General features: G+C 33.7%; 1 protein-coding gene across 3 annotated transcripts in view; it reads right to left on the minus strand.

Annotated features, from left to right (window-relative positions):
- Positions 1-1,574: 1,574 nt before the first annotated feature.
- Positions 1,575-20,578, minus strand: part of LOC138695781 (sodium- and chloride-dependent transporter XTRP3) — a 476,534-nt gene continuing 457,530 nt past the window's right edge. For 2 of the 3 annotated variants that reach the window (XM_069819976.1, XM_069819975.1), the window contains one exon: positions 1,575-3,043. In XM_069819976.1, coding sequence (XP_069676077.1) covers positions 2,891-3,043 — 153 coding nt within the window. In that variant the 3' untranslated portion in view covers positions 1,575-2,890. Of the gene's footprint in view, positions 3,044-18,145; positions 18,243-20,578 lie in introns of all 3 variants that reach the window. The other variant, XM_069819977.1, reaches the window with a different exon arrangement.

The raw sequence follows: 20,578 nt of genomic DNA on the forward strand, positions 1-20,578 counted from the left end.
AAAATTAAGGGTGCGGCTTATACTCGGGTGCGGCTTACACTCGGGCCAATACGGTATTAGTAACCTCCAGACTCAATTTTCTGTTCATTATTTCTGGAAAAATACATTTTTGTTCATTATTTCTGCCGATAAATACAGCTTTGTTGTACATACATATAATTAATTTAGTCTAATAATTTGTCCACGTCTGTAGATTATACTTTATGTTGAAAAAAACCCATGTTAATAGAATGAGTCTACAAGATATCATCACTCTGTCCGTCAAGTAGTGCGTACATAAACATTATTTATCTTCAAAACCTAATCATGCTTTAAAAATAAGCATTTATTGTTTTGATTGGTTTCATTTACTTAAGGGCCAGACTAAAATGTTCAGTCAGTTATTTTCAGTTGGACTGTATTGCCACCTTTTCGCAGAATATGGAAAAGACAAGTGGAAATGTGTTAATCACATTAAAAATAACGAAGAACAATATTTTTCTTTCTTTCTTTCTTTTTTTCTAATGCTAATGTAATAGACAGTAAAACTGACAGCATAATTATTTCGTTAGGAGAAGGTTTAAGTGACAGCAGCGATGCATCACATGACTTGTCAGTCAGTGCAACAATGGTTCAGATTAATGGAGGAAGACTTCTCCTCCAACGGAGTTTTGCTAGTTGTTGACCTATACAGCTGTTTTAGGTTCATAAGCTTCATACGCCTTTGGTGTGAGGAGTACAAATTAGGAATTCAAATTTCAAGTTCCATAAGACTAAACACAGTTCTTTTTGCAGACGACCAAGTATTAGTTGCAAACTCCAAAGACAATTTACAGATGGGTATATTTAAACTAAATAAAATCATAGAAGAACATGGCATGAAGATTTCACCAGAAAAAAAACCAAAATAATGGCAGTTGAAGGTACAAACCAATCCAAAACAAAATTGTTGTTGAAAATGTGATTTTAGAACAGATAAATTCCTTTTCATACTTAGGATGTAATATATCATACGAAGGAGAGAATGATGTAAACAGAAAAATTAACAAATTTTTACAAATATTAGGACTGCTAAACCATACCCTAAAACCAAGTTTAGTACAGAAACATTCCAGAATAAAGCTATATAAAACCCTTCCACTACCAACTCTCCTCTATAGAAGCGAAATTTGGGTTCTGAAACAAAGAGATGTCAGCAGATTAAGAGCAGCTGAATGCTGGGTAACTTACGGTGTTGGACCCCGGACTCATTTCACGAAGGAGAGAATGATGTAAGCAGAAAAATTAACTAATTTTTACAAATATTAGGACTGCTAAACCATACCCTAAAACCAAGTTTAGTACAGAAACATTCCAGAATAAAGCTATATAAAACCCTTCCACTACCAACTCTCCTCTATAGAAGCGAAATTTGGGTTCTGAAACAAAGAGATGTCAGCAGATTAAGATCAGCTGAATGCTGGGTAACTTACGGTGTTGGACCCCGGACTCATTTCACCGGCATTATCACCTTCATCTCATTCAGACGCTAAATAACCAAAGCTGTTGATAAAGCGTCGTAAAATAACCTACTAAAATAAATAAGAGCAGCTGAAATGAAATATCTGCGACGAACTGCAGGATACACACTTCTGACCACAAGAGGAACGAGGATATACTGCAGGAACTCAACATGCAGCCATTAGAAGAAAAAATTACAGAATACAGATGGCTTGAACACATTTCTCTGGCTGGACACCCCAAGAAATGCTAAAATACCACCCTTAAGGACGACGACGACCTGGACTTCCACAGAAACGTCTATTGGATCCTGTATAGCTGGAACCGAAACAGGCCAACAATGGCCTAATTTCGTGCCTGGAATATGATGATGATGATGAACTTCACTTCACTGCTTTCAAGTTATCTTTAAAATATTTACTATTGTTTCATGATTATTGTACTAATGATGATTAGTAGATATATTAAATTAATAATTTTGCACCTGGTGTTTACTGAATTTGTGTTCAATAACAAAAAAGAAAACTCAGCTCAAGTCCTACTTCAATTGCAACCCCTAGTGCTGTCTGCTGGTTACGACCCTGAGGGACCTGAACTATAATTTGTATTTTGTAACTCTTTTATAACCCATATTTTGCTCATGTATGCTGTAGTTTTATGAACTTTCGGTACCGGTAAAACTTTTCCGAAGCTTATTCTTAAACATTTTTCTGATGTTATCACAAATGTAGCAGAACATGTTTTATAAAAATGTCTGATATTTTAAATATGAATCGGCTATTTTATTCTGATGTTGAATCAGTCAGTAGCTGACTGTGTCATGTCATAAAGATCAGTAGGCTACCGGTAACATTGATTCTGCCAGGCCATGTGAGCTACATTTTTGCAAGAGCAACCCAAAGACCACCTTTCACATCCAGCGACATTAGCCTCTGTTTGTTGTCTTAGTCTCTCACTTCTCTGGGTGTACGAGGGCATGAATAGCATGAATCACTCTCTAGATGGTACTTCTGTCTATTGCAATAAGCCTGAGTACCCGTAATAATTTAGCCTCTATTATAATGAGCACATTAAACATAATTTTCCAAAAGTAATCACATTGCCTTCGATTACACTCAAGCATTATTATATTACATATCTGGATCCACATGAAGTCAATGACGTATTTTTTTAAATTCATGTTTACACAGACGAAAATCTGATGTGCACTGCCATTTTGTTTTTACTAAAGATTGGCCTCTATAAGCTGTGTACACCAAGAATCAGGAGAATGACATATGCCACTCATGTCCTCCAGCTTGTGCACTAGCTGCCTTACTTATTAATTTTTCCTGGTCTTCCGTACTAGACCAGAAGTCTTTCCCTTCATTTGAAGGATCACCACTATTGCCTGTCGTATTTAGGATTGTATTCAGTCATCCATAACCTGCATATGGAAGCTCTTTCCACCCAACCTCTTTGTGGGTACAGTCCGTACAGCTACAGGTGGATCATCGTCGTCATCATCATCATCCTCATTAAAATCATCAGAACCATCTTGAGGCAGATCATGGTACTCGTCCAGCTGAAATATCAGAACATATTATTAGCTCATTGCCTATTACTAGCAGCATGATTGCATATATCTACTGTTTTAAGTAGGTATCCAAGTACCGTACCTACCCATGTTTGCAATTGATTGTTGTTGTTAATGATCTTTCTCTTTGCTTTCTTACCATAACTTATATTATGGGATCATTTTGTTAATTTATTGTGAATAGAACCACAGTCTAGTATATACAGTCGCGAAGTTCAACACGTAGTAAATAAGCAAACATAAGATAGTTGCTCACCACTAGGATCGCTAATATCGCCGCATTACAGGCAATGCAAAATAGTACCGTCACAGTCTATTGTTTCTAGCACCCTCAAAACTCAAGCTTCGTGACTGTATATAGTAGACTGTGATAGAACTATAACAGACGTTAATCATAAATAGGCCTACATATTTCAATTAGGTACGGGTACATCTGAACCATTTAGAATAGAAGACATTCATACGGCAGTTTATTGATTTTCATTACTGGTATTTAGTTGGTTCTGATTGTGAATAGGTATAAACATACGCATAATAGATATTTTTAAAGTAAATCTGAAGTTGTCTACAACGGCGAAATTATTAAAAATATAATTTTTGAACTAGTACAATAGAAAAAAATAAATGTTTGATTAAATGGCGATCTTACTCGTGTTAATTATGTAAACATGTGCGGCTTACAGCTGTTTCGGTGCTATTCGACACCATCCTCAGAGCCTACTAGATCTCGGCGCTATCTCAACTTCGCTGCCTGTTGTGTGGGTGCGTTCGTGTGATGAAGAGTTGTGTCAAATAGTGTGTGTGTTCTGAAATTGATCTGTGTGTTGAGAATTTGATTGGGGTGTGTTTTAGTGTGTCTGTATATTTCATATTGTTCTAGTTTTTGGTTTTTGGGTTGTATGTGTAGGATTTCCATGTCTGTATTTATGTTATTGTATGTGTGGTTAGCATTAGTTATGTGTTCGGCATATGTAGATGTATTATGTCCTCTGGTTATTGCTTTAATGTGTTCTTTGTAGCGTGTTTGGAAAGATCTGCCTGTCTGTCCAATGTAGAACTTGTCGCAACTACTACTTGTGAGTTTGTATACACCTGTGTGGTCATATTTATTTGTTTGTGTTTTTTGTGTGTTGAGATGTCCTTGTAGTGTGTTTTCTGTTCTGTTCTTCAACAATACGAAATATACAAACACATTAAAACACACCCCGATCAAATTCTCAACACACAGATCAATTTCAGTACACACACACTATTTGACTCCACTTTTCAACAATCAAACGCACCCACACAACAGACAGAGATGTTCGAGATAACGCCGAGATCTAGTGGGCTCTGAGGATGGTGTGATGAAGAACCGAAACAGCTGTAAGCCTCACAGACTTACATAATTAGCATAAGTCATCTAGTTAATCAATTATATTGAAGTGTTAAAAGTAGTGTACGCAAGATTCAAAATGGATAAAAATATAATTTTGAACTAATACAATAGAAAAAAAAATACTTTAGCAAAAGAAACGTAAAGAACCTACATGAAAGTGAATATAGAGAATACTAAGGAAATTGTGTTTAATAATAATAATAAAAAAGCTAACAAATTCTCAATAAATAAAAAATATAGGCCTATAATGCGGAAAATATGATTGGCAAAGATGATGGAGCCCTTGAGGATGTTATAAATGAAATAAAGATGGCTTATAGTGCCTTTGTCCAATTGTATCCAATCTGGAAATAAAGTTCCATATTAAGGCATACTAAATTGAAAATCTTCAATAGTAACATCGAGTCAGTTTTATTATATAGGTCTAGGTGTGAAAACTGGAAGACAAATAAGATTATCGAAAATACATTGCAAGTATTAACTAACAGATGCTTACGAAGAATGTTAAAATCAGATGGCTAGAAAAAAAATATCAAAGTTCTTTCTATAGAGAAAAACAGGTCAAAAAGAATTTAAATTAGACATAAAGAAATGAAATTGGAATTGAATAAGACATCCATTAAGAATAGCCTTAGACTGGAATCCCCAAAGGAATATAGGAACAGGAAGACAAACTTTGAGACGAACAGTCACTGAAGAAATTACGAAGGAAAGGAAAACATGGAAGGAGTTCAATAAGTAGGTGCAGAATAGGATCCAGTGGAAAAACTATATGGATGTCCTATGCTCCTGCTAGGAGATAAAGGACCGACATGATGATGATGGTGATGATTGTAGTGATTAAGTACTATGATTATGATAATGGCGCCAGAGAAACAAATGAAAACAAGATCGCTAATCACTTCAACAGCAAATCTAAATTGTAAACCAAACACATGAGAAAAATATAATTTGAAATTTTACATACACTATGGCGATGACTTCCCATATCTTCAGATTATATGGAGGAAATTGTGATAAGCAACTAGGTTGAAGATCCTCTTTCATTGTGCAATAAATATAAAAATGCGCATCTTGATTACACAACTTTTAACATTGTATCACTTTGGAATATGTATTACAGTAGAACTTGGTTATAGCGACCTCGTTTTGTGCGACACCTCGCCTATAACGTCAAATATTCTGTGGTCCAACTAATTCCTCATAAGACATATGCTTTCCTACCTTGCTTAATACGACAAACATATATGTGTCTACGTCGCATATAACGTCATTTTCAACCTCAGTTTGGAATACGATTTTCTAAGAACCAAAGTATTTTAAGAAATATTTTGCATGAGGTGAGTTTCGACACGAAGTTTTCACTAAGTGCACGCTTTTTAACGCAGTATGGCCACTAAAAGAAGTGAGTGACACTTTAGAAGCCATTAGAATTGTGAACATTTCTATGAAGCTAGAGGAGGGAGTTTGAAGCTAGAAGAAGGAGCAGTGAAATTGCAACTGAAATAATGAACATAGAATTTAATTTAGAAAGTGTATATTGGGCAAGTAGGAGACAACAGAGTAAAATGACTGATTACTTCACTCCTCAGTAAATAAGTTTGGTGAGTAATGAACAAACTGTTTTAATACAGAATACTGTATTTATAATTGTGCGTGTATTTTATTGTGTTCATGGTATGCTTAAAAGTGAATACATAAATGTAAAATAAGCCTAATTACGTTTATTATTTTTCATTTTCCACCTCACTAGACTGATAATATGAAACTTGGTTACTACGACACTCGTTTATAACAACATAATTTTCAAGGTCCCTTGGATGTCGTTATAACCAAGTTCTACTGTATATGTCTTTCTCGTGTTAAATATTACTGTACCTAACATGTTAACAGAAATCTGAAGAAGGTCAATAACAGACCGAAACATGTTAACCAGTTACAGTAACATTTAACACGAGAAAGATATATAATACATATTCCGAAAAAATAAAAAGTAAAGATTCGAGACAAATAACATGTTTCCATTTTTAAGTTGGAAGTAAATTTGAGTTGAAACCATTCCAAAAATAAGAGGTAAAAACATGACTAGCACCGGTACCTTTTTAAAACATTTGAAAGTAGGCCTACTTTGAATTGTATTGAAATTTTAAAAATCTTTAATAGTACTCGTAGTAAAAGTAATCTAAACTTCAGTTTCAGATAAAATCCATAAAAGTGAAAGATCATTAATCTGATTCCATAAGATTCTGCTCACAGGAGCCCTGTTACATCCTTACATGACACAAACTCAATCTGAACACTTCAGACAAAACACAGAGTCATGCAAATGGATTTTAGAGTTATGTAATGTAAGATATAATACAAGCTGCAATTTAACGCTTATTGGTAAAGATTTCCTTTGAACATATAAAAGTAAAAGAGGTTCTCTGCCAAGAATATATAATTGTTAAGCCTAACATGTGATGTGGCACACATCATTTAGAAACCTCTTAGAGTGTAGGTGTTGTCATTAAAACAAGTAGTGTTGCATGAAACAGTGTTAGAGGTATGGATTAGCTGCTGTTACAATAATGATAATAATACGCATTACCAGTATAGACTATGACACCAAATGCCGTTTTTATCAAAACAGGAGACTACAATTTTAACTCTTAATATAATCAGGCATAACTTAAAATTTTTACAGATCAGATGTAAGAGATTACAGAATTTCTCCTTAAATTTCTCCTCATTACATTACCACAAACAATGGAAACAATGAAAACTAAAGAATAATAACTAACATCAATTTAGTGACAATTATGAACCTAGTATGTCACATTTTCGTACTGATCTAAATTCTGAAAATGTTACACAAAAAAAAGATGCTGATTAAAATATTCTGGTTTGAATTACAATGTGTTTACTTGGAAAAATCACATTGTACATATACACTAAAAAATATTCTGAATATTATATATTAATGGCAGTTGTATATAGTAGAACTTGTTCGTAAAATTAGCTTGTGGACATGAAGTCCTAGCTTACTGTCACTAGAAAAATGTAGCTGAAAGTATAATGTTTAACATTTCAAGTTGTGGACATGCATGTTACATAGGTTTCTTCTATGGTATGTTTAACACCGATACCTGAGAGATATACCAGCACCAATATGAAAATACATGGGGAAAGATTTACCTCTGTAAGACACCATGTAGTAGAGTAGGCTATAGCACAACATAATATAAAATATAGCATTGATTTTAAGTGGTTACTATCTCACATTTGAGTATTTTCATGTTTGTGAACATTATATACTGTATGTATTTTTCTTTTTTTTAATCACATAAAACATATAGAAATTACGTTCTTCTGTTCATATATTATATGTATAAGTTCTTTTTTTAACTATGAAATTAATTTACTCCGTACTAATTTACGAGGTCAGTTCTTTCATTTAAAAAATGTTCAGATGTGAGATATTTTATAATAATAACTATTAAAACCCTTTAAAGCAAAATTGATACATGTAAAATTTTCCATGCTTCTATCTCAGTCTAGTATATACAGTCACGAAGCTCAATACATAGTAAATAAGCATCCATAGATAGTTGCTAACCACTAGGTTCGCTACTATCGCCTCATTACAGTCGATGCGAAATAGTACCTGCACAGTCTATTGTTCCTAGCAACCTCATAAACTCAAGCTTCGTGGCTGTATATACTAGACTGTGCTTCTGTACTAGGAGCATTCCAACTATGCTATCTGTACTACCAGCTAAGCTTCTGATATACCGTACTTTGTATGAAGCATTGCTTGCAGTATAATTCAGTATGGCTGCTTTTCATTATCCTTTGTCAGTACTTATGGAATGTAATAATTTTTCTCATATTCACCATCTTAGAAGATAATATTGATGCAAATTATTGACAGAACTTACCATCATTATATCACCTAATATTAAGTATTTATTTGTTCATATGTTATCATGCATTTGCAATACTATAAATTATAATTTTCTAGTGACTATATTTTCTTCAAGCAGGACAAACATGATAGTTTTGTGCATGCTTATAAATCCTGAAATCGAAAAGTTGGGTAATTTAAATGAATAAACTTACTGAGGAAAGGTACGGTACTAAAAAGTCAATGTAATGAGTCCTTTTAAATATTCGAAGATTGTAGTGGGGTCATTTCTTACTATGAACAACAACATAACCTCATTCATGCTATGATGCTGTTTCTTAAACTGTGCTATATTATACAAAAGCAGGAACATTTTTCACTGCAATTAAAATATACATATTTCTTCTACGAACTTACACATCATAAAAATGTGTAGGTCAATTAATATCTTATTTAGAAAAATATGATCTTATTTCAGTGTTTAGGATGACTCTTTAGTTCCTACTAACTGCATTTCCAACAAGTTTTTGATTTCACTATAAGTTAAATGACTTGATAATTGACTGGATTTCCACACTTGAGGTCTGAGTTGAAATTTCAGTTACTTTTAATGGAAAAGACTGGTTTGAGGAGGTTTTTTCGTGATACTCATTTTCCCCCACCATAATTAATTCATCATCATCATCATCATCATCATCATCATCTGGTTCAATACTGATTCACTTCCCTTGGTATCCCACAGATAACATCAAAGACTACAATGCAATCTGTAGTGTCAATGTTTGAAGTCAAATGATTAAGAACCAAAATATTCATTAATGAAGGAAATAATCTACACATCTATAAATTGGTTCACTCAGTTCATTGGTAGTGGGATGTTTGTATTAACATACACTGCCGGTCAAAAGTTTTCGATCACCTATCACAATTATGGATTTGTGGTTAAAACAGGGATTTCGTTTCGAATATTCCATCATATTATAATGCTACAGAGAGAAAATATTTATTTTGTTGATCTATTTAGTTTTTCTGATGTGTTTGTACATTGAAATAAAGTATATATTATATGCAAGATGGGTCAATAGTGATAAGGGAATTCTTACAAAAGAGCTGTATTTTCCAACAGTCTATGATCGTAATAAATGTAAAGTAATAAGGCCAAATTTCGTACTGACACAGTTTTTGACTGGGCATGGAAAATTCGGGGAATACTTAAGTAGATTTCATATTAAAGACGATGCAACTTGCATTTGTAGGGAGGAATCTCAAGATGTCAAACATGTATTATATGATTGTCCAGTCTTTTGCCGTGAAAGATACGAGCTTGAGTTGTTACTGAACACTTTAAATTATACATTTACCAAACCATTAACCAATATACTTACCAACTCCAAATCATATAAGTATCTCAAGTCCTTCTTGAATAGAATATTCGTGAAACTGTAAAATGTTAAATTATTCCGGGGGAAAAAAAATCGTATTAGTTCTAATCAACTATAATGAAACTGTAAGTCTTCAATTTCGCATACTATAATATTGTACTATTGGTTTTAATTTTTATTTTAATTAGGCATTTGATTTCTAATTTTGAGCCATTTCTTGTAATACCTGATTATTACCAATTGTTGTTACTAAATAATGTATTTAATTCGTAAATTTTAAGCCATCTCTTAGTATAGCTATTTATTGCTTCTAAAATAACATGCTTAATAGCTATTATATATATATATATATATATATATATATATATATATATATATATATATATATATAATTTTTTTTCTTCCTATAACCATTAGATATAAATATAGAGACATGCCTTGAGGCTTTATGAAATGATCCATTCTTTCATTAAGGTGCATTCTTGTACATAATTCATGTGAATTGTAACCTTGACCACAATTTTGTATGATAATTGTATTATTGTTTATTGCTTATAAAATATGTATTTTGATGCCAACTATGTATAACCCTAATATACCTCAGGGTGAAATAGGGTTTATTAAATTGGATAATAAAAAAATAGAAATAAAGTATATAGTTGTTTTCATAGCTGATTGAAAACTTTTGACCGCTAGTGTAAGTTACCTGCACTCACAAAAACATGCAAATTAACAAAATTACAAGTTTTCGTTATTTACTGGTACGTAAAATCTTAAATATTTCATATCATTGACTCCTAATTCTTCAATAAATGTTGTCTGTCGTTCTTGAAGTACAGTATAAATATTTCTTACAGTTAGTTGTAAGAAACAACAAGTTTTCCTTTTACATTTTCGTAAATAAAACGTGAAAACAATTAAAGTGTGATGTTTTCTCTATGAATATGAACACTTAGAACTGGAGACAATACACAATAACTACGATGGAAAGCAAAATAATGTGACCCGTTTGAAGCTCACACAGTTTGGGAACAGACAGTTCATAAATTTTCATGCTGAATTGCAAAGGAAAATAAAGTACATTACAGCCAGAACATAACAGGGGAATCAGGTCTGAAATCCAAAAGAGCTCTCATGGGAACTATTCTATGAACACAAAAATATCCAGCAGTTTCCAGAGTTTCTTACAATAGATTTTACTCATATTCAGTTTTTATTAAACTTGTGGATTATGATGGCTTTCTATTGCGACTATCATGGCACAGAGGGGTTAATAATGTTAATGTTACTTCTGCATTATTCTCTTTGAAATTTTCAGTTGCATAAAGTAATACTAAAGCACTTAGTTTAAGTAGGAATGTCCATTTTTGTTTTTAAGAACAGAAAAGGAAATGGTATATTATTATTTTATTGCTTCCTGAAATTTAGAGGTTGCCCATAGACAAAGCATACCAGATAATAATAAATTCAGATAGGTAATGCAGTATTTTAAGTCCAAATTACAGAATAATATACAACAAATGTAGGCCTACTATAGTTACTACATTCTTTGTTTTCTCAGCAGTCCGACACCAGTTAAGAAATAGGTATGAGAAATGGAGATGCACCAATTTAGAGTCAATATGTTGTTATGGTGACCAGCTTAAAGGGAATTACAAGTACGGACACTGCATGTTGGTACCTTTGATGTTGTAGTAGTCCCCTATTTCAGTGACCTTTAAGCCAGCTCATCTGCATCAGCAGCAGGTTCTGCCTTTTTCCTAAAGTTGGCGCTGATATCACACCAACAGTCAACAGCAGAAATATTTTTCAGCAGACTTGCCAGCAAATCAGGATTTGTGGGTGCTTGATTACACTGACCTCTAGCATTTGAAAATGGAATTATACTCAAATGGAGTGCATGTGTGCAGAAAAAGAAACCAGGGAAATTCACTCAGTGTCCATTCTTTACAATTCCTATTTGCTCTGGTGAATATGGAGCAATCTAATAGAAGTATCAGCTGCATTCTTGTTACACACAGAAAGACTAAATAGCGGTAACCCAAATATAGGCTACTTTAATCAGCTGATACTTTCACATGTAAGGAACGAGGGTTCGATTCCAGACAATTTCTGTAGAATTTGTGATATGCAAATACGAGGGGGATCCAGGAAATAACGACGTTTTGTTGTAAAAATTAAAAAAATATATATTTATTTGAAAAAACAAAGTCTGTTACATAACTGAAGCTTCCTTTACTTCTCTACATAATCACCACTTACATTTAAACATTTGTCGTATCTGTTCACTAGCTTTAGAATTCCCGTGTTATACTCCTCTGCCGCCAGTTCATTAAGCCAGGTGTTCACTGTCTTCTTCAACTCTTCATCACTTCCAAAACGCGTACCACCCAGAAAGTCTTTCAGCTTAGTGAAAAGGTGAAAATCGCTAGGAGCAAGGTCTGGACTATACGGCGGATGATCAAAGATTTCCCAACCGAACTGATCCAGCAATTCTCGAGTTGAAGCAGCAGTGTGCGGGCGGGCACAGATTTTGTGGTAGCCAAGATGTTGTGACACAATTTCACCAAGCAAAGAACGAGAAATGTCAGGAAAGGCAATATGCAATTCGTCGAGTGATGTGCGCCTGCCTTGCAAGATTCTGTCGTTCACTTTAGTCTTCAGGTCTTCTGTGATGAGTGATGGGCGTCGGGGTCGAGTTTCATCGTGGACATTTGTTCGCCCATTGTTGAACATTTCGCACCATTTTCTCACATTTCTTTCATTCATTACAGTAGCACCATACACTTCTTTCAATTGCCGGTAAATTTCTGCAGGTTTCAAATGTCGGGCATTCAAAAATCGAATCACACTCCTCACCTCACAGTCGGAGGGATTATCAATCACGTCGTTCATTTTGAAGTAACACAAAATGCACAATGGCGACTTGTTGCAACCAGTACTCACAACATTATGAGAACACATGTTAAGGAAGCCAGTTGACCTTCAAACAAGGAAGGGGAGTCAGCTGCGCGGCGGGTATGCGCGAACGTTCGTTATTTCCTGGATCCCCCTCGTACAAGCATATGTTCAAAGCCAAATTAGCTCGTGACTAGAATTATAACATTATAGACTAGAAGGGCCTGAACTGAATTTTGAGTGGACGGAGAATTTTTCATCTTACCATACAAGAAACTTGCATAATGGCCCAGCACTCGTCACGGGGGTGAAGGTGAGAAATAGTCCGTAGTTTACGAACCAGGGGACTTGGAGCACTGCGAGGTGAAATGCCGTCTTGTGATTGGATAACTTGGCGGCCAGCTTAGAATTTTTTATTGACGATGATGTGTTTGGAAACACACGTGGACTCATGAACAGATCACAGGATACCAAATAAGTAGTTCTCTGTGATGATTTTGCGGGCTATTGGCTGAGTAAAGTTGTAGAAATTCTCGAAGTTTTCAGGGATAAAGATGGCTGCAGGGTTAGTAGCCAAAACCTTGAAGAATTTCAACAACTTGACTTGGTTGATGGTCTGCGAAACCATCATAAGACGACAGTGTTTTCATACATACAGGTTGTTTGGCACATAATATTTTCATACATACAGCTTAACTACCAGTCCACATGGAGCGCTATGATTGTCTTTTGTTTCTGTCTTGTAACATGCACTGTTCACTTATTTATTTGGCATTCTGTGGTGCCCGTACCATACTTCTATAAAACTGAGTACTGCTTCTTTTCCAGGACATAAGGTAGCTAGAGTGTAAAGGCTTGTTCACAATAAACTGGGAACGAAAACGACAATGAGAACAAGAACGGAAATAATGTTAAAATAAATGTATTTAAATGTGAGCATTCATAATAGTTAATTGTGAATGTTCACATTTAAATACATTTATTTTAACAATATTTCCGTTCTCGTTCTCGTTGTACTTTCCATTCCCGGTTTATTGTGAACCAGCCTTAATACTGACCATATCACTCCCATCTAGTGACGACGTCCAAGGAAGTATGGTCCTGTCTGCTGTATATCTCAGTACCAAATATACGGACACTTTTCTAAACATGTTTTCTCAGTGTGATTTGGTTTCCTACCACTCTCATTCCATCACCATTATATTAGAGCCATATTATCAACTCTGAATATGTGCTACAGTTTACAAAATGGATGCTAAATGAAAGCATTACCTTCCTCTGGTTTATCAATCACGACTGTAATGTAGTGATACCGTAATTGTTCTTCTGTGTGACAGTAGATGAGCATTTGGAGTATATATGTAATCTTGCTTATGTAAATAATATTAAACATATCGTTTCATTCATTTACTAGCAATTATTAACTTATTTTCTGGATGCCATTATCTGTGAGTTTTATTTTCTTATACAGGGTGATTCATTATTACATGTAAATGCTTTGTGTGTGTATTGTAGAGGTGAAAATAAGACTAAAATGTTCTATACAACTTTTTCTCAAAACCTTTAACTCTATAGTTCCAGTGGATGGCACCTACGTCGTAGTAACTGCATAGACATTACTGTTCTCCCACACATTTGGTGTGGTTTTGTGGGGAATCAGTTACTCGGTCCTCGAGTTCTACCTCCGTGGTTGAATGGGGAAATCTATCGCGCATTCTTGGAATGCGAATTGCATGGTCTGCTACATGATATCCCTTTTGCAACGCAAGTGAACTTATGGTTTATGCACGATGGTGCTCCTGCGCATTACTGCCGCAACGTAAGGGCGTATCTCAATGCTGCGTATCCAGGTCAATGGATAGGCCGTGCAGGGCCGACTCCTTGGCCAGCCAGATCACCGGACATGAACCCTCTGGACTTCTACCTTCGGGGCCGCCTGAAGTCGTTAGTGTATGCCTCTGCTGTACCTAACATAGAAGTACTACAACAGCGAATTGAACATGCGTGTGGAATTGTTGCTAATGAGTTGAACGGGCTGTGTAACGTTCAGAGATCACTAAGGCGGCGAGCACAGGTATGTCTTCAAGTTGAGGGACAGCACTTTGAACTTGCATTACACTAAGAATTGTGCAAATGTGTAAAGACTAGGAGAAATTGCTTTACATTCTTTACTGTGTTTGGTTTTAGTTCACAAAACGCGCATAAGTGGACTGCCGAGGATATGGGTTTAGTGACTTTGGTTGTTTTTGTACTGAAGTCCAAATGCACTGCACGAAAGTGATAATTAGTTTACATTTGATGTGCTAGCCTTTCTTTGTTTGGGAGTGCAAGTTCCACGCAAAATGGCGTTAACTCTGGAATTAAAGGTTTTGAGAAAAAGTTGTATAGAATGTTTTAGTCTTAGTTTCATCTCTACATTACACACACAAAGTTCTTACACGTAATAATGAATCACCCTGTATATATCTGAAGTAATTCCATAGTCTAGGCAAATAAATTTGACAATACAAGCATTTTCAGTGCTGGGCAGTTTAATACTAACACTTGTGCTGTACACTAGGGGGGTATGTGTTGTACAGTCACCTGTTGATAATTTTCATATGTGTATCGCAGTGAAGTTAAAACTTTTGGCAGTGCAACTCTGTGTCCACCTGGAACTGCTGCATGCAATTAACTCTACAGCTCTTGTGTGAGATTATCCAAACCAACCACGTGCCAGTCACACCCTCTGAAGTGCAGTGCTGGCAATCCAACTACATTTATTTACTAAGGGAACTTTTATCTTGCAAGTTTCTTATTTTTTTTTATCAAAGAGCACATTTAAGACGAAATTACTTATACAGCAGAATTAAAAAAAAAAAAAGAAAGAATATTAACACTCTTATATTATAACGACTCTTTTTATTGACATTTAATAATTTGTTTTGTAATATATTTTCATTTAATATTTCGAAAATGAACACGTTACTAAATATTATAAATACTTACTTACAAATGGCTTTTAAGGAACCCGAAGGTTCATTGCTGCCCTCACATAAGCCCGCCATTGGTCCCTATCCTGTGCAAGATTAATCCAGTCTCTGTCATCGTATCCCATCTCCCTCAAATCCATTTTAATATTATCCTCCCATCTACGTCTCAGCCTCCCCAACTAACACTCTATATGCATTTCTGGATTCGCCCATACGTGCTACAAGTCCTGCCCATCTCAAACGTTGGATTTAAAGTTGCTAATTATGTCAGGTGAAGTTCTACGCTGTGTAACTTTCTCCATTTTCCTGTAACTTCATCCCTCTTAGCCACAAATATTTTCCTAAGAACCTTATTCTCAAACACCCTTAATCTCTGTTCCTCTCTCAAAGTAAGAGTCCAAGTTTCACAACCATAAAGAACAACTGGTAATATAACTGTTTTATAAATGCTAACTTTCAGATTTTTTGACAGCAGACTGGATGATAAAAGCTTCTCAACCGAATGATAACAGGCATTTCCCATATTTATTCTGCGTTTAATTTCCTCCAGAGTGTCATTTATATTTGTTACTGTTGCTCCAAGATATCTGAACTTCTCCACCTCTTCAAAAGATAAATTTCCAATTTTTATATTTCCATTTCGTACAGTATTCTGGTCACGAGACATAATCATATACTTTGTCTTTTCGGGATTTACTTCCAAACCTATTGCTTTACTTGCTTCAAGTAAAATTTCCGTGTTTTCTCTAATCGTTTGTGGATTTTCTCCTAATATATTCACATCATCCGCTGATGTAACCCGTTCAATTCCAAATCCTGTCTGTTATCCTGAACTTTCCTAATGGCAATGTTGTAAAATAAAAGTATATGAATAATTTAAAATCAATTCCTATTAAATAATAACGTGAACATGTTATAAAGTCGTATTTACATGTTTTTAAAAAAACTAATCTCGAGAAAATAGCTTTCCACCTCGCCATGTTTGTTAAAGTCCTCGGAAAATGATATAATTTCGTATCGACATTTCTTTTCAGCCCAATGTACTATTATTAAGCATAATATTTATTATGTCTTCGTATAACTGCCAGGTTGATCATCATATAGCTCAACTGTCCCAGTCAGGCCTTGCCCTCCCCATAATCTTTCTCTATTCTTTGTTTCTCACTAATTTTCTTTTGTTCTTTATTCATAAGAGTTCATCATCAGCTAGTCCTGCATTCTCTCATTTATAATGTTCTTTTTGCTTATTGGTAACTATTTCCTTAAAACATTTCTGTCATTAAACTAATCATTATGGTAGTGCATCTAAAAAAAAAATAAAAAGGATGTTTGTAATATGATACCAGTCGGTTTTTTTTTTAGATATTGCCGTATATTTCAATAGTCAAGCTTTGTGGGTGAAATTTTCTTCCTGATGTAATGTTTTTACACTTACTAGAAGATCTTATTCACATCCTTTGTAATTAATGTTTCACAAAGAAGGACACTTAAGTGGAGGGGACAGTATTTTTTACAACTTTTTTTCCTACTTGGAGTAAAATATTAATTTTTTGTATGTAGAGAGCTCATACCTGTAGAAACTCAACCAAAAATAAATATTTTGAAAAAAAAAAGTTATTAGGGGGCCCAGATTTGAAAAAAAATATACCCAATGCAGGATTTTACTAAAATCGATATATCTAAACCATTTTTAAAGGTAGATTCATCTCGTTTTTTGCAATGTACTTGCAAAAGCATGCTTTACAAACTGCATGTAACAGAATTGTGATATTAGTCCCTACGTTTGTAAAATAAACAATTAAAATTTAATAACAATTTTCTGAATTCCTTTCTTGCAAACAAACGGACGTATTTTTAAAATGAAATCAATTAACAAAATTCTATTACAGAGAAAAGTTTCCTAATAGTCTAAAGAATGTGTGTTCTAAATTTCATGCATGTATCTTTAATAGTTCAGAAATTATATCTATTCTTGTCTGGCAATGTAGCAAAAAAATGAAGTTACTGTAAACCGATAAAAGGGGGCGAGTGATTTAAAAATCCATAGCGCAGGAAGTTTAAAAATGGCGTCTCAACATCCGATAAGGGCACAAATACCCACGAAATGTTATGCAATGCATTCCACACATATATGAAAGAGTATTTTAAAGAAAAAAAAAATTTGAAAATTCAATTTACCGGAAACAACAATAAAAGGGGTCGAGTGATTAATATTATGCTATGCATTCCACACATATCACAGAGCATTTTAAAGAATTTTTTTTTTTAATTTACTCATTTTTCACCAAAAAATACCCTCCTCTCCTCTTAAGACTTGACAAGTACTTGCAGTTATAAGAATTGTGGCAATCTACTCAATATTTTGAACGTTTTAAAAAATATCTGCTGTAAAAGTAAAATTTACTAAATGTGCTTTACCAATTCAACTTCCTCAAGTAAAAATGAGCTACTGGGAAACTCTGGGAAATGCTTTCAATGCTATTCTACTTGCCATTCATTCTCATAGACATGTTGCTGTAATTGTACATACGAACGAGCAAATGAGCGAGCCAGCGATCCACTATTGAAACTCACGTGATGTTAACTGTTAGCAATAATGTTAGTGTGTAGTCATGGTTACAGGAGAGGAGCGACCAGAACCGGCTGTTTCCGGTCCAAGTTCTTGTTCGGCCTATAACTAACACATAGAGACTCTCACAAAGAGAAAAGGGCTAGGAAGAAGTGATTTCAGGGTTGCCACCTGCTTCATTAGCAATGCTTTGGACTGACAGAATGATATATTCTAAAATAATTCTGATTATACAAATATTAATGTCACAGAGGATATTTTTAAATTAATGAAGCTTCAGTAAATGGCAAAAATAACATCAATTTTCTGCAGTTGATGTGGAAAATATGATTGACAAACTACTTTATATTTTTTTAAGAAGTTTTTCCCACCCCTTTGGTTTATCAATGTATAAATCCGTTAGAGAACAATTCTAATTTTGCTTTGTATCATAAAAACATTCATTTCATGAAACAAACGACTGCCCATATATGTATGTATATTTAATGATCTGATTTTTACATTATTGGCAGTAAGGGAACAGTAAAACAATTCTCATATTTTTAAATAACGGTATACATTCTTTATGTTGTAAAGTTCTTAATTTGTGCATATTAGTGGGCAATTAATTATACAAGTAAAATACACCAAACCAGAACATGAATTTCTCATAAATTCAGATATATCATTCAGTAAGTCATTTTCAAATCGCATTTTTGGTATTTTTGTATTTTTAATGCAATAAATTTGTTTAGGAAAGGTTGCAACCCTGAACACACATTAGACTGAAACATACAGTTAAGAGAAGAAGATATTACGTTGTGAAATAATCTTTTTAGACTAATTCATTACGATATCACTTAAAATTTCTACCTCTGAGTACAGGTCATTCTTTACTATCTAGATGTCAGTTTTTGTTTCTATCTTCACTGAAAGCTCTCCACATTACAACAATAAAAGCAACAATCACACTATTTTAAAAGTAAATCGCTAATGTTTTATCTGTAAAGATGATGGCGTTTTAGTAATGATTTTTGTTGGTACATGTTTCCAAGAAGATGCAGGAGAATCTAAGCTGCTTCTTGGTAGCATTTCACCTGTATCTCATTGGCTAGTTTTTACTGAGTTATTCCTTGCAATATGCACTTCGATTAATATGCTTTTTACCTCGTTTTAGACTTCATTCTGTAGCCTAATATTACAGGCATTATACACTGAAACTTCCGAGAGTCTTGAAAATTTATGTAAAATGTAAATTAATATTAATTAATAGGTTGGTACTAATAAGTAAGAAACAATTGACTTTTACACTGGACAAATATACTGTACCAGTACTGAAGTATTATTTCATGATATACTGGTAAACATGCTATGTTTGCCATTTATAAAAAGCAGTAGACCTAAATAAAGTTAAACATAAATCTATTATTTTGTGAATAATAGGTTAGCTATCTTAAACTATACAATTTCACCCATAAATCTTCACTAAAAAGTAGCCAATGAGTTACATTCTTTTCTTTCACCCTCCCCTCACTTAGTAATGAAGAAACATTACAATGAAATCTGTGTACTTAGGCTATTACTGGTTTCACATACCTAGGATATTATTAATTTAAGTAGTGGTAACAGTGTAGATCAAACTTGCATAGAACAACAATAATATTTTATTTATAGCATAACCAAAGACACATTCAATGAGAAACGGGAGGGGAGAGGCTTATGCTCCCTTGAGAAGAATGACTCCAAATTAAAGAAAAAATCACAAATTTATTTAAATTTTGTTAATTATATTTTACAGTTTTATAATTTTAATTTATTTTTAGTTTTTCTAATTTTTTTCGACAATTTTAATCTTCACAAGAAATTAAATAATTTATTCCCATTTTTAAAACGTTGCATGTGTCTAAGAATTTCGTTTGAAAGATACATATACTGTACATATATTACACATTTCAAATGTGTATGTGTGTGCTGTTACTATTCATTCTTTTTGTAATATTTTACATATTTTATTACCAATCTTGTTCATTCCATGGGCTATATTGTCAAACATTCGGAAATAATGTATCACTGTTATCTTTCATTGAATTGTGTTATTATTATTATTATTATTATTATTATTATTATTATTATTATTCACGTATTTATAGATGTTCAATAAAGGAAACGTTTATCTATGTATATAAATAAATTATTATTATTATTATTATTATTATTATTATTATTACAGTATTATTATTATTATTATTATTATTATTATTATTATATTATTATTATACTCTTATTCCTATAATATAAATTGCGGAGTCCTGCAGGGATCTACTTTAGGACCTCTCCTATTTATTATATACATAGATGATATATGTAAAAGAATAAGTTCTGACTGTTTATTATTTGCAGACGATTTAAAAATTTTTCGTACAATCAAAAGTAGTACTGACTGTCAATCACTTCAATGT

This window comes from Periplaneta americana, chromosome 3, assembly GCF_040183065.1.
Source record: "Periplaneta americana isolate PAMFEO1 chromosome 3, P.americana_PAMFEO1_priV1, whole genome shotgun sequence".
Taxonomy (NCBI): domain Eukaryota; kingdom Metazoa; phylum Arthropoda; class Insecta; order Blattodea; family Blattidae; genus Periplaneta; species Periplaneta americana.